The sequence below is a fragment of the Poecilia formosa genome, unplaced genomic scaffold (genome assembly GCF_000485575.1).
Source record: "Poecilia formosa unplaced genomic scaffold, Poecilia_formosa-5.1.2 Scaffold69, whole genome shotgun sequence".
Lineage (NCBI taxonomy): Eukaryota > Metazoa > Chordata > Actinopteri > Cyprinodontiformes > Poeciliidae > Poecilia > Poecilia formosa.
In genome coordinates this window covers 964,755-986,157 of record NW_006800008.1, presented here as the reverse complement: position 1 = coordinate 986,157, position 21,403 = coordinate 964,755, and the positions used below count along the sequence as shown (strand labels likewise).

Sequence of the window (21,403 nt, the reverse complement as noted above, 5' to 3'; positions counted from 1 at the left end):
CCATCCGTCCATCCATCCATCCATCCTCCATCCATCCATCCTCCATCCATCCTTCATCCATCCATCCATCCTTCATCCATCCTCCATCCACCCATCCATCCATCCGTCCATCCTTACATCCATCCCTCTTTCCATCCGTCCATCCCTCTTTCAATCCATCCATCCTCCATCCATCCATCCTCCATCCATCCTCCATCCATCCATCCTCCATCCATCCTCCATCCATCCATCCATCCATCCTTACATCCATCCCTCTTTCCATCCGTCCATCCATCCATCCATCCTTACATCCATCCGTCCATCCTTACATCCATCCCTCTTTCCATCCGTCCATCCATCCATCCATCCATCCTTCCATCCTTACATCCATCCCTCTTTCAAACCGTCCATCCTTCCATCCATCCATCCTTCCATCCGTCCCTCTTTCCATCCGTCCATCCAATCGTCCATCCTCCATCCATCCAATCGTCCATCCTCCATCCATCCATCCTCCATCCATCCATCCTCCATCCATCCATCCTCCATCCATCCATCCTCCATCCATCCATTCTCTGCATCATGAACCTTTTGTATTTAAATGCATGGACTCAATAAAAGTGAAACATCTGAAACTTTGAACCAGATAAAATTATGAACCAAACGTTCTGAGCCTCTGATGGTCTGAATAAATCCTCTGGTAAAAATGAATCAGTTTCACCTTGCAGCTGTTTCTGTTATGAAATAGTCTGATGACCCTCTGCTCCTCTCTCTCCTCAGACAAAGGGACAATCCAGAAGGTGATCGTTCTGCCTAGCAACCGGTCCCTGCATGGCGACCTGGTCCTGGAGGAGCTGGAAGTGTTTAAGGTCTGAACTCCCGCCTGCCTGCCTCTTGTCTGTCCTGAAAATCAAACGCAGAGCGGTGATGGGTTCAGGTTGGCACCGCTGAGGCTGATGCAGCACAGACTGCTGGGAAACACGCTGGCTCAGACAGACAGACGTCTGGCTGCTACCCTGACTGACCCTTTGCACATGTTGCTTTATCCTGGCTGAAATCTGCGCCGACGCTCCGGCTCCTTTGATCCCCGACGCCACCTGGGCTGCAGCGCTCTCTGGAATCTGCTCTGAAAACACACGGGATATTTCTTCAAGGAAACCAGGAGAAATTGATTCTAGATTTAATTACCACTTCTGTTGTTGCATTAAAATAATCTCAGCAGTTGGAAATAGGAGTGCCAATTGTTTTAAATTTAGTTTAATGGCTGCTTTCAAAAATCAGGTTGTAAGTAAAGAGGCTTTTTATGTATTTTACCAAGTTAATGTTCACCTTTTTGTTGTTTTTCATCCAGAATCAAGCTCCTGTCACAAATTTGAGAATCTCCTCTAAAAAAGTAAGGAACCCAAAAACCTTTTCCCTTTTATTTTGCGTTCAGTTTGAAGCATTGTTCTACAACGGCATATTAGCACTGTTGGAGACGGGAAAAATGATAAATTTCCACCAGAAAACCCAGAGATTTTTAGATTAGTTTCAGAAATTTTGAAAGGTTTTCTGACTTTCAAAAGTTGGAAGATTTTACTTTGAAATTCTGAAATTTCCAAGTTTTTCTTCTAAATTTCTTAGATTAATTCCAAAATTTCTGCATTTTTTTCCAAGCAAATTTTAAATTTTTCAACCACAGAGTTTACCTTTTTTTTCTAGAATAATTTTTAGATTTTTTTTTCTAGCAAATTTCAACTTTTCAAAGTCCGATATCTCCAAGTTTTTGTGAAAATTTCTGAGATTAATCTCAAAGTTTGACTTTTTTCTTGCAAGTTTCAACTTTTCAAACTCAGAAAATTTTCTAGAACATTTTTGGCAAGAATTGATTCTACTTTTCCTGTTTTTCTATCTATAATGACCCTAATATGGCGTCGCATTATTTATCATCTGTGACCATGTGTAATTGGTGAAAAATGAAAATCTTCTGGGGAAAAGCCTAAAAGCAAAGGAAATAATAGTTTCAGCACTCTGCCTCATTCTGCTGTCACCAGCCACTTATTAAGACCAACAGAGGACTGACATCTGTTTGCTTTTGCAGCAACAGCTGTACGTCAGCTCTGAGTTCGGGGTCTCCCAGGTCTCCCTGCACCGTTGCCACGCCTACGGCTCGGCCTGCGCAGACTGCTGCCTGGCCAGGGACCCCTACTGCGCCTGGGACGGGCTGAGCTGCTCGCGCTTCTACCCCACTGGGAAAAGGTAGAGACGGCTTCAGGCTCTGCAGCTCCAGATGACGTATCCAGGAAAGCAGCTTTTCTGACGCCGACGAGGTTCAAAGGAGCAAGAGATGAAAATGCAGGACAAAATACACAAAAACATGAGTCATGTTTGCGTTTTTTGTTTGTTAATCAGGATTAGATTTATTCAACAAGTTCAACAAAAACCAAAATAGATTTTTTTTGTAAATATATATGGAAGAAAATTAGCACAACTGGACAAAAAGAAATGTCAGAATTCAGAGGAAAAAGTGTGAATGTAGAATAAAACATCTGAATTTTGAGAGGTCAGAATTCTGAGAAAAAGAAACTAGAATATTTAAAACCAGGTCAAAAGTTTGAGAATAAAGTTAATTCTGAGAAAAAAGTCATATTTCCTTATTCCCCTAAGCTTTTTTTCCACAGATATGTCTACATGTAAAGCGTTTTTACAATGAAAACTGAGATGTTGGTGGAGCATAATTACATTATCAGAGCAGAATTAGTTCACAGGTTCACACAGTAGAGTCACAAACTTCATTGTATTTCACTGGAATTTTCTCCTATGGAGCACAATTAGTGCGTCATTGTAAATAAAAAATGTTTAATGGATTTAAAAACTTTTTATGAATAAAAATGTGAAAAGTATGACAAATATTTGTATCCTCCTAATCCAGAGAAATTCAGAAGTCACTTTATTAGCTTTTACAATTCAAAAACATTCCCACAACATGATGCTGCCAAACTACAGACAGACGTCTTCCTGCTTGAATTTGAAACCTAAAATTTCCCAAAAGTCTGTGATTACAAAGTGACAAAATGTGTAAAAGTTAAAGGATTGTGGACAGGTTTGCTGGGTATTTTTATTGTTTTTTCCTTGAGAATGTTGCAATTAATAAGTACAACAAATATGAAATCAATGAGCGGACCAGATTGCGGTCAGCAGCTGATGCATAATCTACTCAAGAATAGAACAAGCTGTCCTCATGATCCATCAGCGCACACATGATGTCACAAATTCCTCGTTTCCGTTCCCTTCCTGCCCAGACGTAACACAGAGCGTCAGGAATGAGCGACCTCCAAACGAACGCGCCCGCGGCCTCTATGAGGCCCAGCTGCTCGTCTCCGGACCACTCATCTGGTCCCGGGTCGAGTTCAGTTTGGACCCGGAACAAAAAGCTCAACTTTCTGTGTGTTTTTTATATTTTTTTCTGCTCTGAAATGTGTCAGCTGTTAACATGCTCCTTCTGCCAAGCTGTTCCGCATGAGAGCGCCACTCGGCTGAACAACATGGTCACATTTTCCTCATGTCGTTCTGGCACCGAAACCTCCTACCACAGAACCGAGGGATTTTTATTACTGTGTATTTTCACTGTGAGTTATGTGTTATATTCATATTGTTTGGGGTTTTTTTACAGGAGAAGCAGGAGGCAGGATATAATGCACGGAAACCCACTCACTCAGTGTAGAGGATTCAACTTAAAAGGTATTAAACAGGTCACTTTTTCACTTAAATTGTAAATAAATCTGGTTTTCTGGCTAATTTAAACCACACAAGGATATATCAGCAAGCCTTAGCTAATTTATTTATTTTTTATCGTCACACAGTCTTCAATCAATTGACAGACAGAAACAGTTTTGTTATCGTCTTCCTGCTGCAATATAAAGTTTTCCAACGTATGTTAATGTCTTGTTTGTAAAATTAATTTTAATTTTTTCATGTTTCTTTGTTTAAACACACCACAAACTTGTGCAAAATGCTGGAGCAGAACAGTTCAAACATTTGCTTTCCATTCCTAATCTGAAGCGTAAACATCACAGAAACATTTTGTTGATAGAAAAGAAAAACAGAAAGAAAACATCCAAACTGTTTGGATTATCTTTGCGTTATTTTTATGGGGTAATATCGCCTTGTCATAAGATAATAAATAATAAGAAATTACGTAACAAAATCGGACTTATGTAATAAAACATAATAAAACCTGCATTACGTAATAATCAAGGCAAAGTGTAATAAAGTCGTATTTTGCGATGCTTTCTGCTATTTTAATATGTAATATTATTATTTTTAGTAATGTAATAATGTGGCTTATTCTGTAATAATCACAAACTGTGTGCGTCTTCATCATTGTACCTCTAATAACAAACATGTTTTGGATCCTACGCGCATTTAAATTGAACTTTTGGTCATTTTGTTTCCTTTTCAGACTCATAACCAGAATCCTCTGTATTAACCTGAAGCTGTTCAAGTCAAAACAGTTAAAAAATATATTTCTTTTGGTTATTACATAAAGATATTTTATTACAATGCTACGTAATGCAGCATTTCACTCCACCTGACAGTTCTGTTTAATTAACACAAACATGTTGCTAATAAATTGGTTTTCAACCAGTTTTCTGCACAAGAGTTTCATAAAAGAAATGCATTTTGATTGAGGAAATTTTATCGTCACTGTGACTTTATACAAAATAGACCAAGCTGTATTTGCTAATTTATTGCAAAAGAAAATATTTCCTCCACAGTTTTTTGCCAGTTATGCTTTTTATAAAAATAAAATCTGCACAAATGTCTCGCTCTTCATCCCGATAAACAGCTGCAGAGAATCTGCTCCCAGGTGTTTCCCCCCATTTCCTTGAAGAGTTTGGGGAATGAGCCATATGGGCGTTATCACCAATTAGTCACAACTCTGTCACCGCTCCAGCTTTTTGATTGAGGCATTTAAATGCAAGCAGAACGGCATGATGGGAAACCGAGTTGGTTTGAAGCTTCGAAGGGATTACTTTGTGCTCAAATGTCTGGATGGGGGTTTAAGCTGAGCTGCATGTCAACATCTCTGAGTCTCCAGTCAGATTTCCTGCTTCTTCTTCTTCTGACTCGGAGTGTGTGTGCTTATCAGCTTACAGGAACGCCGCAGAGATGGTGCAGTACGGCGTGAAAAACAACACCACCTTCCTGGAGTGCGTTCCAAAGTCTCCTCAGGCGTCCATTCGCTGGATCATTCAGAGGGACAACGACAGGAGGAAAGAGGTCAGTCTGACATTTGAAGAAGTCGACGGTCGGCACTGATTTATGGTTCGCCTTTATGGAGCCGTGAAGGCTGTTTATTATGTGCCTGATTAAATATCCTCTGTCTGATCTTCAGATTCAATCAGTTAATAATACAACATCGCAATTTCATTCAGTGACTTGGAATCTGTTGCATATTTGGCCCTCCTTAGATCAATCCATCAGTCGATTAAGTTTGTTAATAAAGCACAATTCAGCAACAAGGCAGCTTAAAGTGCATTACATCATAAACACAAAAGATACAGAAGACATCACATAGTCAAGAATTGAGAAAACCAATAAACATTACATTTTGTCAAATGCCATCAATATGTTGGTCAATATTTCATTCATTATGGCTCAAAAATCAACTCTGCACATGTAGGTTTTTGTCAGTGTTTCAGCTGTTTTGCAGTTTTCTGGAGGTTTGTTCTGGATTTGTGGTGCAAATCTGGTAGTAATTGTTTGAATGTTCAAATAATCTCTATTTCCATGCTGTCTGTGTAATAATAATCAGAGTTATTTTGATTTAAGAATCATTTCTATCAGAAAAATCCTTACATCCAACTGTGATTTCTATTATTCAGATAATTTATTAGTTTTCTGGTCTAGATCTAAAGAAGCAAACTTTTTTTAGAAGATACTGCATCTAAATCAGTAGAAACTGTTTTCAGAAGAAACTGCTTCTAAAAACGGTTTCCAAAATCACCAATTTATATTCCAGACTTTTGTCAAAAAGCATAAACTATCACTCAGGTTTTCTGCTTCATGTGTTCTAATTAATCCTCTTTCCTCGTCTTTTTATGGATCAGACCTTTAAGAATGAAGGATTTCTGCTTTAGCATCAGAGAGTCTACATGGTACCCCACTTTGATGCCCAAGTGTCCATCTGGGCATTTATTTCTGTGCATCAGTTTGCAAATCAGACCCTCATTAGCCTAGTTGGAGAGCAAGTTTAAGTTTTTTGGGGGGAAGGGAGGGAATTATGTAGTGTTGAACCGAGAGCTGTCAGAATATGTGACAGAAAATGACTGATAAATCTATTATTAGATGTAATAATTTAAAGGTGAGTCTTATGTCATTTTTACTTCTAACAAATTACCAATATGTAACCAAAAGCTTCATGTAAAGTCAATCAAATGCATATTAGATCTTTGAAAAGCATTAATGGAGTCTCCTGCACAACCAACAATAATGCAGCAAGTGGTTTCTGGATCGTGAGTCAACAGCGAAACAGCAGCTGCTGAAATAGCATAATAACTGCTGACATGCCGGCGCAGTGTGACTTAACGAACAGGAGACTTTTGAAACAGCTCTTTTTCCAGACACCAAAAAACGTGAAGGTATTGCCAGAGCCAACTGGGTGTTGTTTGGTTTTGGGGGGGCGTTTCCAATTGCTTGACTAGACTTAATGATAAGATATAGACAATAAATTGTTCCAGAAGTTACTGCGATAATTGATAATGTTGTTGTTTTAAGACCATTTTCAAGTAATATCTTGGTAATAATGCCATAATAATGCAAGAACAAATTCTCAAAGATCAATAAACTTTAAATTCTAGTGAACATTTAACACTGGAACTAGAAGACATTTTAAATACCTAAAAATAAATAAAGAAAACAACAAAAAAGTTGAATTAATAAGCCTCTGTAAGCAAAATTGTCTTTCAAAAAAAGGAACTAGTCGAGACCAAAACACCAGACTGAAGAGTTTTATCTACCAGTTTTGATAGAAAGAGAGAAAAACATTAAATCATTGTTCTAATTTATCAAGTGCACTGCAAAAACTCACAATCATACCAAGTATTTTTTGTCTAGTTTCTACTTTAAATATCTTAGTAAACTTGAATTAAGACAAAACAAATTTAAAAATATCTTTTCAGCAAGATTTAGAAGCTTGTTTTAAGTAAATAATTGGTGAAAAAGTACTTGTTGCATTGGCAGATAAATGTACTTATAACAAGACAATTTCCCTTGTTATAAGTGGAATAATCTACCAATGGAGCAAACACTTTTTCACCAAGATTAAGGAATTATTTACTTAAAACAAGCTTCTAAATCTTTAGTCTTGTCTTGTCAAATGTAATAAGATATTTGGACTAGAAACCAGATTAGACATATTTGGTAACATTTGGTATTTTTGCAGCAATTAATTGATTTATTCAGCCAAATGGAAGTACAAAAATGTGCAAAAAGTGAATTCTGCATGGTTGCGTGTATTCAGGTGAAGCTGAACGATCGGATCCTCTCCACTGAGCACGGCCTCCTGATCCGCTCCGTCCAGCAGTCCGACCGCGGCCTCTACTACTGCCTGACCACCGAGAACGGCTTCAAGCGCACCGTGGCCAAGATCCGCCTGCATGTGCTGAGCGACGCCATGGTGAGCGTTCTGGCGAACAAGCAGCAGGCGCCCTGGGCCTGGGCCGCGCACCCCAAAGCCCTGCTGGCCGCCTTCAGCCCCGCCGAGAACCTGGCCGTTCAGCAGTACTGCAAAGAGAGGCAGGACTTCCAGAAGCTTCAGCAGAGGCAGCAGCAGAGGCAGCCGCCCGGGCCCCTCAGGGGGGACCTGGCCAAACTGAGGCCCCTATTGGACCGGAGGAAGAGCCGCAACAGACGCAATCACCTCCCTGAGGTGTGACGCATGACAGCAGCAGCAGAAACTGCCACACACGCCTCCCTCCGCTCCTCTGCCCTTCAAAGCGGCTCCAGACCCGCTGCGGACGTTAAAACACAACCAGAAGGTTGGTTCGGGGAGATTTAATCCCACAAAATCCAGTTTTCTCACATGAGGTAATGCGACCAGATGGCTGTGATTTTTCAACCACGAGTTTTTGGTTTGCTTCGATCGTCACAACACGATAGGAAGCGGACGTGCTGCGACTTCCTCCGATAAACTCTGCGCTCAGAGGATCACCCACCTTAAATACAGCTGCTTTAATACGTTTAATGGACCTTCATCTATTGTTGTTGTAATTGAAAAAGGTTCAGAAGACACATGAATGCATTTTCGGATTAGAAATATCCAAGTATGAGATCACACTTTGCTTTCGTTTCTCTGTTCCTGATGCTACAATCAGTTATTATAACAGCTGCATCTTAAATATTTACAGCCCCGACTTTGGCTTTTTCTCTCCTGGTAAAAATCTATAAAACTTCCTCGTTAATCACACTGAAAAACTGCAGCAAAACCCGTTCACTCTAACGAGGTTTCCAGGATTTCTGGAAGAGAAACGAGCCCACAGCATTACAGGTCCTCCACCATGCTGAACTGTAATATAATTATTCAGGATCAATTTGGGTTTTATTCCTTTATATTTAAACTCTGCTCCACTGTGGATCACTTTAAGGTTTAAAAGGTACTTTGAAGACTAACATTGCTTTAAAAAGTAAAGTTTAATGTTAAAACAATAAAAACAATTTCTAATTTAGAGTTTTTCATGATAAATTTCTATAAGTTTTGCTTAAAAACCCACCATAATGTTTGGATTGTTAGGGTTTTTTTTTTGTTTTTTTTTTTTGAGAGTATCAATAAATCCAAAAAATTTGAACTATCACATTTTCCAAGAGCAGTATTTGTGATTACTGCTAAAATAACCTAAAAAAAGGAGGAAGAAATGGATCTTATCGTCACTTTTATCACAATCACAAAATATTGTGATAAAATCTAAAATCCATATCGCCCAAAGCTAATTTTTTTTGTATATTTTTCAGTTCCAATTAATGATTTTGCAATAATGAATTCATTTATTAACAGCTTTTTACCCAGATATATGTTTGTTGCACTTCTTAAAGAGATAACGCCTCAAATCTTTGGACATAACAAAATAAAAAATATTATGGAAAGTAGAGCAAAACATAAGAAACCAATTAGGAAATCTGACTCGCCAAAAACGGCAAATGTATAACCTGTGCTACAAATTGATTCTTTTAATTTTTATTATTTGTTTTGCAAAATTTTCTGGTCCATTTTTTTTGTGTGTTTTGCGCCTCCTGGAACTTTAAAGGTCTGGCACTGTTACCAAGCTGCATATGTCTTCATTTCGTCCATATTTCTGTCTAAAAGAAATGTTCCAGCTGTAATCTGATGGTCTGTTGATCTGTGTCTGGGTTCAGTTTAAAAAAACAACTGATGTTTCAGTGAACAGCTTGGAGGTGAGCAGTTAAGGCCGTGTCGCTCAGCACATTTTTCAAGTCTTCAGTAACGTGGAAATCCCTTTTTTCAGACCTAGTGAGGTAGTCTGGTTAGACATTTTGCATTTGTGAATTTTTTTTTTCAACCTATAGATGATGTAGATAGAAAATATTGCTTTTGTACAAAGTATTTTATGTGTCTTTAATGTTTTAAATTAATATTCTTGACAAGTTTGGTCAAAATTGTTTGTTTTTTGTACATAACTTTGGTGTTATTTACCAGCTATGACCACACCTGCGATTTCAGAAGATTTTAAAGCAGCATGCATGTTCCCTCATTCAGTTTCTGCTTTACATGTCAGACTTTTCATTTCAACTCTCCGTAATTTTATTGTCATGAATTCTATTTGTATTTATTAATGTTGTAGCCTCAATAAATCTGTTCAAGTGAAGCTCAGCTTTATAGAAACCCAAACAGCTAATTAGCTTAAAATGTAGATTACAAAGACACCGTCCATCCAACACCTAAGCAAAATGAATACTTAATTTCCTAAACACGCATGAATGCCTCTTTCGATGTAATGTCTTAAAAACAGCTCGAGAGGTTCTGGTTTCAAGAAACTGATTTATCAGTGACCAAGTTATTTTACAAGTTCTTCTAGAAATCAATCGTTTTAGAGCTGCATCTCTACTGAAGACATCAGAACACAAAGCGAACAAAATTATCCTTTTTATTCATTATAAGTCACTTTATAAGTCATTACTGTGTTTCAGCTGTATTTTTCCGACACTGGACCGCGGCCTGTTTGAGGCTCAGCAATCACAAATGTCTCTTTGAAATGCAACTCCAAATGTAACTAAAATAAATCTGAAAATATTCAAAAGAAAGCGTAGTTTGGGAAACTGCAACCAGTGCCAATGTAGGAGTGTCATTTATTTTCCTTGGCACTGATTGGCTGAACCACCTGCTAGTTGCCTGGCAACCTCTAAGCCAATAGAATGAAAGCGTTATACTGGGTGCGTTTGTTTCGTTTTATTAGTGCATAATTAGAATTTCAGGCCAACAACTGACTAAAGGGCATTTCAGATCAATAAAACCAACTAATGATCTCATGATCTTTATCAGCCCTTACCAATTATAGTCACGACTGCATTAAATGAAACACAAGACAAGTCATGAAAACTCTTTTTCTGACTTTTATTCATTTTGAACACACTAGTTTAGCAAACTATATGCACATTTGCGCTTCTACCTTTCAGTCATAGGGCGTCAAATAAACCCATTTCTCTCTGCCTGGAGACATAAAGGGTTTACCTGACAGCTGAGGGGGGTTTCTATTTCTCCTTCAAGAAATCCCTGATTCAGTTCATGTTACAGTGTTTCAAATCAAAACAAGAATTGGCAAAGAAATTCAGCTCTCCTGAGCGGTTAAAAAAATCACAGTATTCCTCCCTTTTTCAAATAAAAGGAGATCTGACATTATAAATAAGACAGAGATTGCAAAAAAATTGCAAGTCTATATCAAAAAGGGTTGATGTCGCATGGCGGTTTGAATGCACTGTGGTTATATGTGCAACAAACTGGTGAACCTGCGATTTACTACGCAAGCTCCTTTTTGTTATGGCTCCTCCGCACAATAAAGTAACCAAGAAGACACAGGACGAAGACGCCAATACCAACACCCAGGAGCACCTGCTGTATGATCTCCAGCATCTGGATACGAGAAATTAGCTCCTTCTTGAACATCTCTGCCGTTTCATCATCCAGCGTCGCTGTCTGTTTGAAAACAGAAAGGAAGACGATTACTGATTCACATCAGATTCTGTCAAGTTACACCCACAAACTTCAAAGTACGTTGTGCAAATTTTCTTTACCTCGTTTAGCCAAACAAGAGGGAATATGGTGTAGTCCTTTACTTTCTTGAGCACCCTGCAAAGAAAGAGCTCATCGATTCATGTCCAGAGTATAATTTGTCAGTTCATGCATTTTTAAGACCATCTGTATACATTTTTGCTGTTTAAAAGAAACTCAAGACGTTCATTGCACTCAATTTTGCTGCTGCAGCAACTCTTATCTCCTAACGTGTAAAACTCTGAACCTGCTTCCCTCTAAATGCCCTGTTCCTGCTTTTAGCATTACATTTTCCCCATCATTTCCCATCTGATTCAAAAAGCAAACACACGCATCCTGTTTGGGAAGTGCAAGCAATTTTACACTCTCTCTGAGTCAGATTGCAGCCATCCTGGCACAGTCTCACTGTGACCCGATCCAACAAACAGCAGGCGGAGAGAAAGAGATAAATGTTCTCTCACAGCAACGTACAAGGACAAGGTGCAGAGGCACGCCTCGAAACTGCATGGAGGACAACAGTTGTGATTCTTGTGGGAATCATGTTCAGGGTGAACACCTTGGACAAAATGAGAATATTTTTGGAAATGTGTTTACTTAGGTGGTATTTTGCATTGAATCTTGGATGCGCTGGACATTAGAGAGGCACCAAGCCTTAAACCAGTCACTGCATTACAGTGGATTAGATTTAGTGGCCATCATTACTTCCAGACGAGGACAAAAAACCCAAATGAGCAGTGTGAGTCAAATGGGAATGTCAGAATATTTAGAGTCTTGGCTAACGTAGGTCCCATTCACACCTTCAAGTACTGATTATGAACGTAACTTTACCCTTTTAACACCCAAACTGTAAGCAAAACAGAATACTGGGCTTCAGCAGGGGGTAGTTTTTCTCAGAAATGTTGAATCTATTCAGTCGGATAGCCTTAACATAAGTGCAAATCTTTTGCTTGGCTATGCGTCTTAAAGAGCTGGCCGCCAATTACGCAGACATTGAGCCTAGCTAACCAGTGGTGGAATGACAAAACCAATAATTACCTCTTGTCTAAAACGGCATGCTGTGTCCATGCTTTCAGAAACTAAATATAATCAAAACCTATTACTAGGCTTCAGAAGAGGCTGGATTTCTCAGAAATGTTGACGCTATTGAATGGCATAGCACCAACATGAACACAAATCTTTTGCTTGGTCTTGTACCTTGAAGAGTTGGCCGCTAACTACACAGGATCAAAAGATTGGCTTGCACCATTAGGAAGTCTACACAAAGTATGGCAAGCCAAAATGTCAAGCATGGACTATCCCATGCCAAGTTTGACCTTAGCTACAACGCAAGAGGTATGTCCGACTAGCTGATTTGAAATAAAAGAGGGAACAATGATACTGGAGTTTGAAAATATAAACAGCATCCTCTTGACAAGTTTAAGTCTCTCTATGTCTGTCAGTCTTTGCATGAAGAGGAGAGGTTCAAGTGTCCTTTAGCTTCATCTGCCGCAATGCTGGCATTGATCCGGTATGGCAACGAAAGAGCTTAGCCAAATATCAAAGCCCTCGGTTTACAAGTTTGACTACAACCCAACCCTGAGTTATAGTGATAAGATATGGAATTTAATGAGATACCAGATACTTATGCAGCTAAAACTGGCATCCTCTCTTGATTAGCAAGGTCAGCCTTAGAGATAAGGTGAGGAGTGAAGTCGCTATTTTCAAAGGAGTCAGTTGAAGTGGTGACATTATCTGCTGAAAATCCCATTTGGAGGTTTTCAGAAGGGACTATCTCCTTTCTAGCCAAAAACTACCTGAGTGTTTCCTTTTATCCTTATAAACTTGATGCTCTGAGCCCTACAGACTGCAGTCTTGTTCATGCATTGTATTTCTGGGAATCATGGGACCTAAAAGGATGCTATATTTGATATAAATATAGCATGATACAAATCTTTTTTTAGGGTGATTACATTATGTAAATACTGATAAGGTTGGTACGCAAACTCATCTAGTGCTTCTACTCGGAGTGTTGTAAAGAAGAGGATTGGAAAAAAAACTTTCCCAACTTCCTAGATGCCAAACACAAAATTAAATCCTTTCCCAAAATTGTTGAAGAAAATAAAGCAACAACTCACGTGATGACTTTTGATGGTCCGTACATCATGTTCACTTGAATTCTCTTGGCAAAGTTCAGAGTAAACCCAGAGGTCTGGTGGGAAAACAAAAAACAATCTCATCTTAAAATTAGCCACTGATCTTCCAAAGACAAAACAAGAAAAGTTGATCGGTGACTTCCTCGTACAGGTTCAACATCCAGAAAGGTTTTGTGGTGCTCTTCATGGGGGCTTAAGCCAAGCACATCGGTCCGCAGTGATGGACTGCCATGCAGGAAGTGGGGCAGTGAGATATAAACAGGCCTCCCTGTTCAGAAACATAAAGCTAAATATTAAATGTCAGATTAAAATGAGATGGATTGGTTGATTTTTGGTATTTTCTAAAGTAACTAACCTTGCTGACAGGAACTGATGTCCAGCACGCCAGCCAGTGTGCAATTTTTGGTGGTCTTCATGTTTGAGCAGAAACATTTGTTGTCTGGATTGTCCAGAGGGGAGGCCAGAGTGGATGGGAGAAGTGAGTATCGGTACACATCGATTCCTTTCAGATCCACAGTCCTCTCATAGCTGGCTGACACAGACCTGAAGTCACAAGAACCAGAGGGACTGTTCCAGATTCCACAACCATTTCAAACACAACTTCTCTGAAAAAGCTCTGACCTAGTTGACTAGTGTGAGAGGAAAATGTAAAAGTTTAGCCTGAATGCCCAACATAACAGATCGGACGAGTGGCTCCAGCGACAGCAGAACATTAATCACCTGCAGATGTCTGAGGAGAAGAAAAAGAGCGGATCCTTCTTCTTCACAAAGGGAGGGAAGGAGGAAGCATCTAAAGAAGAGCAGAAAGAAAATTTGGTCATAGAGATGCAACATGGAGTCCAGTTTTTGTTTTGACTGATGCAACATACCTGTTCCATTAAGCCTGTCACAGTATTCATCATTCCAGAAACCTAAGCTCCTATGGCACAAAACATATATGAATTATACATATACATTTTTACTTATTTTAGTAATATACGCTTATGTACATTATGCCTATGTTGTTTGCTGACAATGTATGGGATAAAATAGGGCTACGATCAACTCAAATCTTAAAATAAGCTGATCTGGATGTCTGTGGTATTCTCCATCGGTCATAGGATTGTGCAATTGAACATTTAGAAAATAAATTTGCTCAATGGAAACAAAAAAAATTTTATAATTAGAAAAAATACTGCTACATGTGGTGTTTCTTTTGGTTATGTTTGGCAAACTGCAGTTTAAACACCTTTTCCCGCTTCCCACAAGTCACATGATCAACAACCGGATGTTGACATTGACGCAAACCACGAAGAAGACGACAACCGTAAGTAGTTGAAGGATAATGGTGCAACATGTTTTTTAATTACTTATCGTGTGTGAACAAACTTATTCACGTTTGATTTTAGTTACGGATTGTATTTAATTAAAACACTGCAACTGCGTTGTTGTTGTTTTTTCACATTAGCAGAATATCGACAAAGTTTTGCTCATATTAGTAATAAAAATGCAACTATTCTAACCTAATTATTAGATTTCCTATGCAGAATCTATCGCAGTGGTCTCAAACTACTGATGTAACGCATTTATTTGCGTCTTTCCTTCAGCACACCTGGCTCCAATATTAGCTCATTAGCAGAGCTCTGCCGAGCTTGACTGCATGCTAGCAAGGCAGTTTTGCCATTTCATTCAACCGTGTAGGACAAGGACAAAAGGTTGCAGGAATGCCGCTGATGTAAAGTGTGTGGCATCACTTTGGCTTGCACACTTTATATCAATTTTACACTGGACATTTCTGTTCAACTTGGTTACGTGAAAAATGTCTCCATGGACAGGAAATGGTAGCCTTAAATAGACTGACCTGCTTCCTTTCCACATGTCGATCTTTCCCACGTTTTCGATGTCATCTTTTCCAGTGAAGACATCGTAAGGGCCATCGTATGTGTTATTGTACTGAGGGGAAAAAACAACATTTGTATTTTTTCTGCAATTAATAATTTAGCCTGCAGTACCAAGAACCTGAAAAATTGCTTTCCAGAACCTACAAGTTATTTCTGACAACCTGATTGAAACTTGCTTGTTTATTTGCTGGAACTAATTCTGTTTTTCCCTTTAAATTTAGCAACCAATTTTTAAGAAATCTACTTTTTTTTTTTATCTCAGAATGTAGCCAGATATTTTCAAGAACGTACAAATTACTTTTCCTGAACTTACAATGAACTTTCCAGAATTGGTCAGGAACTTTCTGTGAAATTTTATTTGAACTGACCAAGTTTTCTTTTGGAAATGACCAGGTATTTTTTCACCAAATGTTCTCTGAACTTGCCTGTTACTTTATTTCCAGCTGCAATTCAGCGAGTTTTTGGAAGACATCCAAGGAAAGTACAAGTTTTTAGGGAAAGTTGTTTGGAAACTAACAGTAGCTTTGCATTTCTAGCAACTTTCTCCAGATTTTTTGCTTATTTCTAGATCTTTACTCACATCTAAGAAGAAGCCCAAGTCTCCTTTCAGTATGGGATCTGGGTATCCCCAAAGAAGCTCTTTGACTGAGCGGCGCTGAAATAAGGAAGAGTTGGTGGACTTTATCATCGCGTCCACGATTGAATGTAGCTCTTCTGGAATGGCTGAATAGGCTCCCTGAAAAACAAAGAAAAATGACCCCAATTGGAAAAGCAGTTCATAGAAACAGATCTTGTTATACAAGGCGATATGGCTCATAAATATACACATTTTGATCAAAAGCTGTTTTGCACACAGAGGTGTTTGTTCCCCTGGGAGATAAATCTGAAAATAATCTTCTTTTACGACTCTGATGCTCGAAGGGAACAAGCAGAGACTCCTGCTTATTATTTGAGGCTTATTAAAGTTTGAAGAAAGGGCACGCTCTGTCAGTAAAATCAAAAATTGTCTGCATCGATCAATTATGACCTCAGATTCATTAAAATGTACATGCAAGCAATTCAATGCTCTATTGGAGGACCAATTCACCACTAAAAACAGAGCAGAATATCTAGTTAAACTATTTTTGGATGGGACTAAAACCAGCTTAGGCTTTTGTTTCTTTTTTTTTTCATTTTGGACAAAACCAAACCAGAGCGGAGAGAGAAATTATCCACAAAGCCTTTCTTGCAGGGAGCTTAATTGTGGGAAAAAGAAGGCGAGGTGGAATAAAGCGTAACAAGGTCCACTCTGTGAGATGCAATAGATAAATAGATCAAAGAGCAGATGGATAACAAGGGTTCAAATTCGCTTTTAGATTAATATTTTAGTCTAACCCTCGTCTGTTCTGCTGAAGCTGTCAATAAAATCAGCTGTTGAAGATAAAAGATTAAAATTGATCCTCCCGCAGTTGTAAACACCTTCTGTTATTGTTTTTGTGTCGGTCAGCTCAACATGTTCCTCTTGCAAAACTAAGGATTCAATACTATTTGTATAAAATAAACCAACCAATAGCCAGCAGGGTTTGTTGTACGATTAGTTTTGACTGACAGCTATGGTGCCTCAGTCAGGTTTGCTAATTAAAGTACACAGCCCCAGTTTTGTCCACTTAACCGTCTAAACAGTCATAAAATAGAAACGTTGAACCTTGTTCTATCAGAAACACAATTATTACTACATACTAAAGCTTTAAGGTTTTGTTTGCTCATGATACAACATACACAATTATGAGAACATCGGCACACTTACTCTCAATAGTTGGGTGTTCAAAGTGTGGCTTGGGGGCCATTTTTGGCCCTTTTTATGAATTTTGTGTGGCCCCTGACTGCAATTCAAGAATGGCACAAATGTATTTTTATGGTGAGATTTTCCATGGCAAGTTTATATCTTCTTAACCTGGAAATTATTTTTCTGTAGTTAGCCTTTTAAATTCATTTCTTTGGAAAGACTAAAAAAATAAATTATAGACCTGAAAAATGGAAAATAATAAGCTAAAAAAAGTTAAATAACTGTAAACATTAAGCCAAATGTAAAATATTGCATTGTATTTATTGTTGGGCATGAAAAAGAGAACTAAAAATAACATTTTAGTGTTTTTTATTGGGGGGAAAAAAGAAAATGTTGCCCCCTGAATACTTTCAACTTGGGTAATTTTGACCCAAAATGTTTGGACACCACTGGTGGAAGATGCTTCATATGTGCTTCTGGAAAGAAAGCAGTTTGCATAGCAACAAGATAAACTTGAATCCTCTTGGCGACGTTTGTTACGTTTCCAACTGATTTAAACATTTTGCTTAATGATCTTACTTCTCTTTTTGTCTCAAATATATATTGTTGCACCCAAATAAGTCTATGGAAGACAATTAGTGCCACTGAAAAACAAAAAAAACTTTAATCTTCTGAGCTCAAAAGTCACAAAAAAGTCTGATTTTTAATTTCAGTGGCCCTAATCCTCTTCCGTATCTCAGAATTAACCATCGCAATTATAATAATAATAAAAAAAAGACAATTTCTGTGATTAATCTTGTTATTTTTTCTTGGATGCTTCCAGCCTTTTCACCACACACCAAGAAGATAGTCACTTTTTCAAAACTCTTTGTACACACACTGTCAGATGTCATAAAAGCCAGAAATCACCTTTAAAACGAGTGTTTGCAGACCAAAGCAGTCTGCCGCAAGTCGACACAGCTGGCTTTGGTGTTTCTTTTGACAGACTCCAAAATCAAAGAGGCATTGCATATTCGTAACGGAGCTGCATAAAATTAGGAATAAAAACATACTTACAGCCACCGCCAGGTTGAGCGTGGTGATTTTGTCCTCTTCTGCTCCCACTGACATGGACGGCTCAAAGATGGCACCGTTTGGCAGCAGGAAGGAGACGGTGTGATTGAGGTGGAACGTGATGTTGTCTTTCGCGAGATATCTTGTCCTAAAAGTAGAAATAGTCAGAAAACAGTTCAAGTCCTCCTGAAGAGAGGTGTTCAAAGACAGGGAGGTAATGAATAAAGCTCACATGTAGGTATATGGTCCTCTTTCTACCACTACTGGTGTGGCGCCGTATTCCACAACCTCCAGCGGATTCACCACCTCGAAGAGCCAGAACTGCCGATACACCTTTGCCCCTGCAGCCGCCCAGTTCTCGTACGCCGTCGTCCCCGGCTCAATGACGGCTTCCTGCACCCCGCAGACACACAGACAAGCTATTTTTAACATGCCTCAAGACTGCCAGCAGGCCAGCATCTCCACTGACAGATTAAAAAAAAAGAAAAAAGGTGGATGCTCTCTTTTAAAGGGAATCGGATAGATGTCGCCTGAAAAACCTCCTCTGAAACACTCGCAGATGGTGATCTTCAGATGGATCAGCTGTGCGGAAACTCGAGTCATATTTGGCTTGTTTTGCAGTTTGAAGCAGCTTTCAAAATAGCATACGCCTGATCTCTATTTTCTCCTGATTCACCTTGATCTCCAAACACACACACACACTCAATCACACACACACTCTCTCTGACACGCTCTGTCACTCCCTACCCTCTAAGTCAGGGTGAAACTGAACTCCATACCTTTTCCACAGTCCCCTGAATGATCATGTCTCCCACGGGGAAGAGGATGCCTCCCAGGATGGCCACCAGTGCCCCAACCACGGCTCCGGCGATCAGCCCGCACCTTCTGTTACAGCAGCCCATGGCGGTGTGCGTTTCCCTCCTTCCTGTACGTGTGCCTGTCTCTTGGCTGCCTGTTCTCCCGTCTCTGTGTGTGGCGTGTGCTGCAGCTTGACTGCGTTTGTGTTCCAGGCAGCGGGAGGAAAGCGGCACAGGCAGAGTTATACCATTGGAGGGGCTGACGGAGCCGCTGAGGCCAGGTAAAGGTGCACACACCCCCCTGGCTGAGGGCCAGGAAAACCCTTCATTTACAGTATCTAATGGCGTAGTGGGTTCAAGGGTCACTCCAGGTATCAGACCAGGTGATAACAACCACATCAGACTTGGTAGAAAGATTCAAAAGGGAAGAGACTTTGCTGATGAGCAAAGACTTGATTGCTGACATTAAATTTTTATACCTGCTGGAAATATACAGCTCTGGAAAAAATTGAGAGAGCACTGCACTGAACCCCATTGAAAACCTGCTTATTCCAACAAATACTGGTTTCTGAACTCTTCCTGAGTTAAAACATTAGTATTGTTGTTTCTAAACGAATATGAAATAGTTTCCTTTGCATTGTTTGATATCTGAAAGCAATGCTTTTTTTTTGTTATTTTGACCTTTTCTCATTTTCTGCAAAGCATTTTTAGAATAGCGCCAATCAAGGCGGCAGCATGCTGTAGTTAAGATGTTAAATTAGTTCTGGTTTTGTGACTTTCCTTCATTTTTGGTAATTGAACCATTTCATGCTTGTGTTATTATTCCCTCTGGAATAAATAATTTTTGCTCTCTGTTTTACTTTCAAACGTTGTTTAGATGTGGCACCAAGGGATCGTTTTAACAAATGGAAGCAACTGATTTGCATCTGAAAAACTCAAACAACACCTGAACTTTGACCCCAAATCCCATAAGGAGGAAGAAGTTCAAACCATGTCTTTCATCGATCGTATCCCCAACTCCAGCATCTCCCTGCCCAGCTTTCTGATCATATGACCGGATATTTAAAGAGAAGCAGCAAAAGCAAATGATGTGGATTAGCATTGCTTGCTAACAACTGATAGTTTCATCCAGGAGACGTTACTGGGGATTATCATCTCTGCTACCTGAGAGTGTAGCTATTAGCATGTAAAACATGAGTCTGCAATGCAACTTCAGAGTCTTTGGTCAGAGGCATCTTTAGATTTGTTGTGAGACTGACTGCTTACAGAGATCAGTTCTGATATTTGGAATAAATGACATATTGTTTTAATTGCACAATAAGTCAAAGTATAGCACAGCTAGATTCCTACAAAGACATGTCCATCCACCTAAATTGACAGGAAACAGGAGCATTAATCAAAGAAGCAGTCAAGAGGGTGATGGTGACTCTTGAGGAGCTGCAGATATCAACAGCTCAGGTAGGATTACTTGTATAATGAATACTTTACAAGGCATAATCCGACTTATCGTGTTCATTATTTATCCTACCTCTTGACTTTTATTTTCTTGCCTCCTGCCTGAGTTTACAACAGACTGTGGAAAGTAAAAAGCCACTAAATGGATAATTAAATTTTCCTTCTCTTGTCACAAAACCCCCTAACTATGACTGCAGTTCAGTCGTTTTATGAGTGATAATGAAGTGAAATGTGTTTATGGTAATCCTTCCTCTCTCCATCCTTATCAGGAAACTTTCCTATTGAGAAATGATTGCACATGAGTTTTTGGAGCCTGATAAGAAGAAATGAAATCCCGTGTTTCAGCACAAGCTCGGCCAATAACGCTGATTCTGATTCTTATTATGCTGTTGCAATCCACGTGGTATCACTGTTTTTATTACCTTTTATCTTTCAGCATAAATAATGGCTGGTTGTGCAACCATTATCTATGCTTTCCTTAGATAAGGAAAACACAGAAGGCGACCGATTAAAACTTAAAGGCATATCTTTGCTTAAGACAGAGAGCTGACCTATCTTTTCCCATAATGCATCTGCATTTTGTGTTTTAGAGAGAAAGTAGACACAAAATTGTTCGAATGTTTTTTTTTTGTCAGTTGTAAATCCATTACAGAAAAAGATGTTGCAATCTCCCATTGAACAAGAAACCAGCCCACAGCATCATAGAACCTCCACTGTACCTAACAGTGAACATTAAGTTAAAATCCCAGCTGCATTTTGTTGAGTCCATTCACCAGGCATATGCTCATCTGTTTCCCATTTTGAAGAGTGTCCAATTGCTATTTTAAACTGTGATGACATTCTAAAGTCTAAATTACAAATATTATTTTTAGTAAATTTAATATGTTAGTTATTAGCTGTGTAAGTAGTAAGTATGAGTTATTTAAATATAAAGTTACATTTTTCTTAAAATTTTTAGTGTGATTATGCTGAAGCAATAAAAACCTAATTTATTTTCAGTGTTTTTACTTTTATAAGTCAGTTTTATGCAGCCATTATTTACTGGCTCCAGAGCAAACACATGTAAGTAGCATTCAATGACC

General features: G+C 38.9%; 2 protein-coding genes across 2 annotated transcripts in view; one reads left to right on the top strand and one right to left on the bottom strand.

Moving 5' to 3' along the window:
- sema3c (sema domain, immunoglobulin domain (Ig), short basic domain, secreted, (semaphorin) 3C) overlaps positions 1 to 9,862 on the top strand; it is a 46,980-nt gene extending 37,118 nt beyond the window's left edge. The window contains exons 13-18 of the mRNA XM_016673050.1: positions 757 to 845; positions 1,328 to 1,369; positions 2,057 to 2,214; positions 3,629 to 3,696; positions 5,108 to 5,238; positions 7,481 to 9,862. Coding sequence (XP_016528536.1) covers positions 757 to 845; positions 1,328 to 1,369; positions 2,057 to 2,214; positions 3,629 to 3,696; positions 5,108 to 5,238; positions 7,481 to 7,894 — 902 coding nt within the window. The 3' untranslated portion in view covers positions 7,895 to 9,862. The remainder of the gene's footprint in view (positions 1 to 756; positions 846 to 1,327; positions 1,370 to 2,056; positions 2,215 to 3,628; positions 3,697 to 5,107; positions 5,239 to 7,480) is intronic.
- A 704-nt stretch (positions 9,863 to 10,566) lies between these two features.
- cd36 (CD36 molecule (CD36 blood group)) lies at positions 10,567 to 19,137 on the bottom strand. The gene is made up of 12 exons (XM_007555240.2): positions 18,849 to 19,137; positions 18,302 to 18,462; positions 18,073 to 18,217; positions 15,832 to 15,987; positions 15,212 to 15,303; positions 14,241 to 14,290; positions 14,092 to 14,161; positions 13,727 to 13,914; positions 13,521 to 13,639; positions 13,354 to 13,427; positions 11,263 to 11,317; positions 10,567 to 11,164 (listed from the first exon to the last, which is right to left on the bottom strand). The coding sequence occupies exons 1-12, from the start codon at positions 18,969 to 18,971 to the stop codon at positions 10,988 to 10,990; spliced, it is 1,410 nt and encodes a 469-aa protein (XP_007555302.1). The 5' UTR covers positions 18,972 to 19,137; the 3' UTR covers positions 10,567 to 10,987.
- Between the last annotated feature and the right edge of the window lie 2,266 nt (positions 19,138 to 21,403).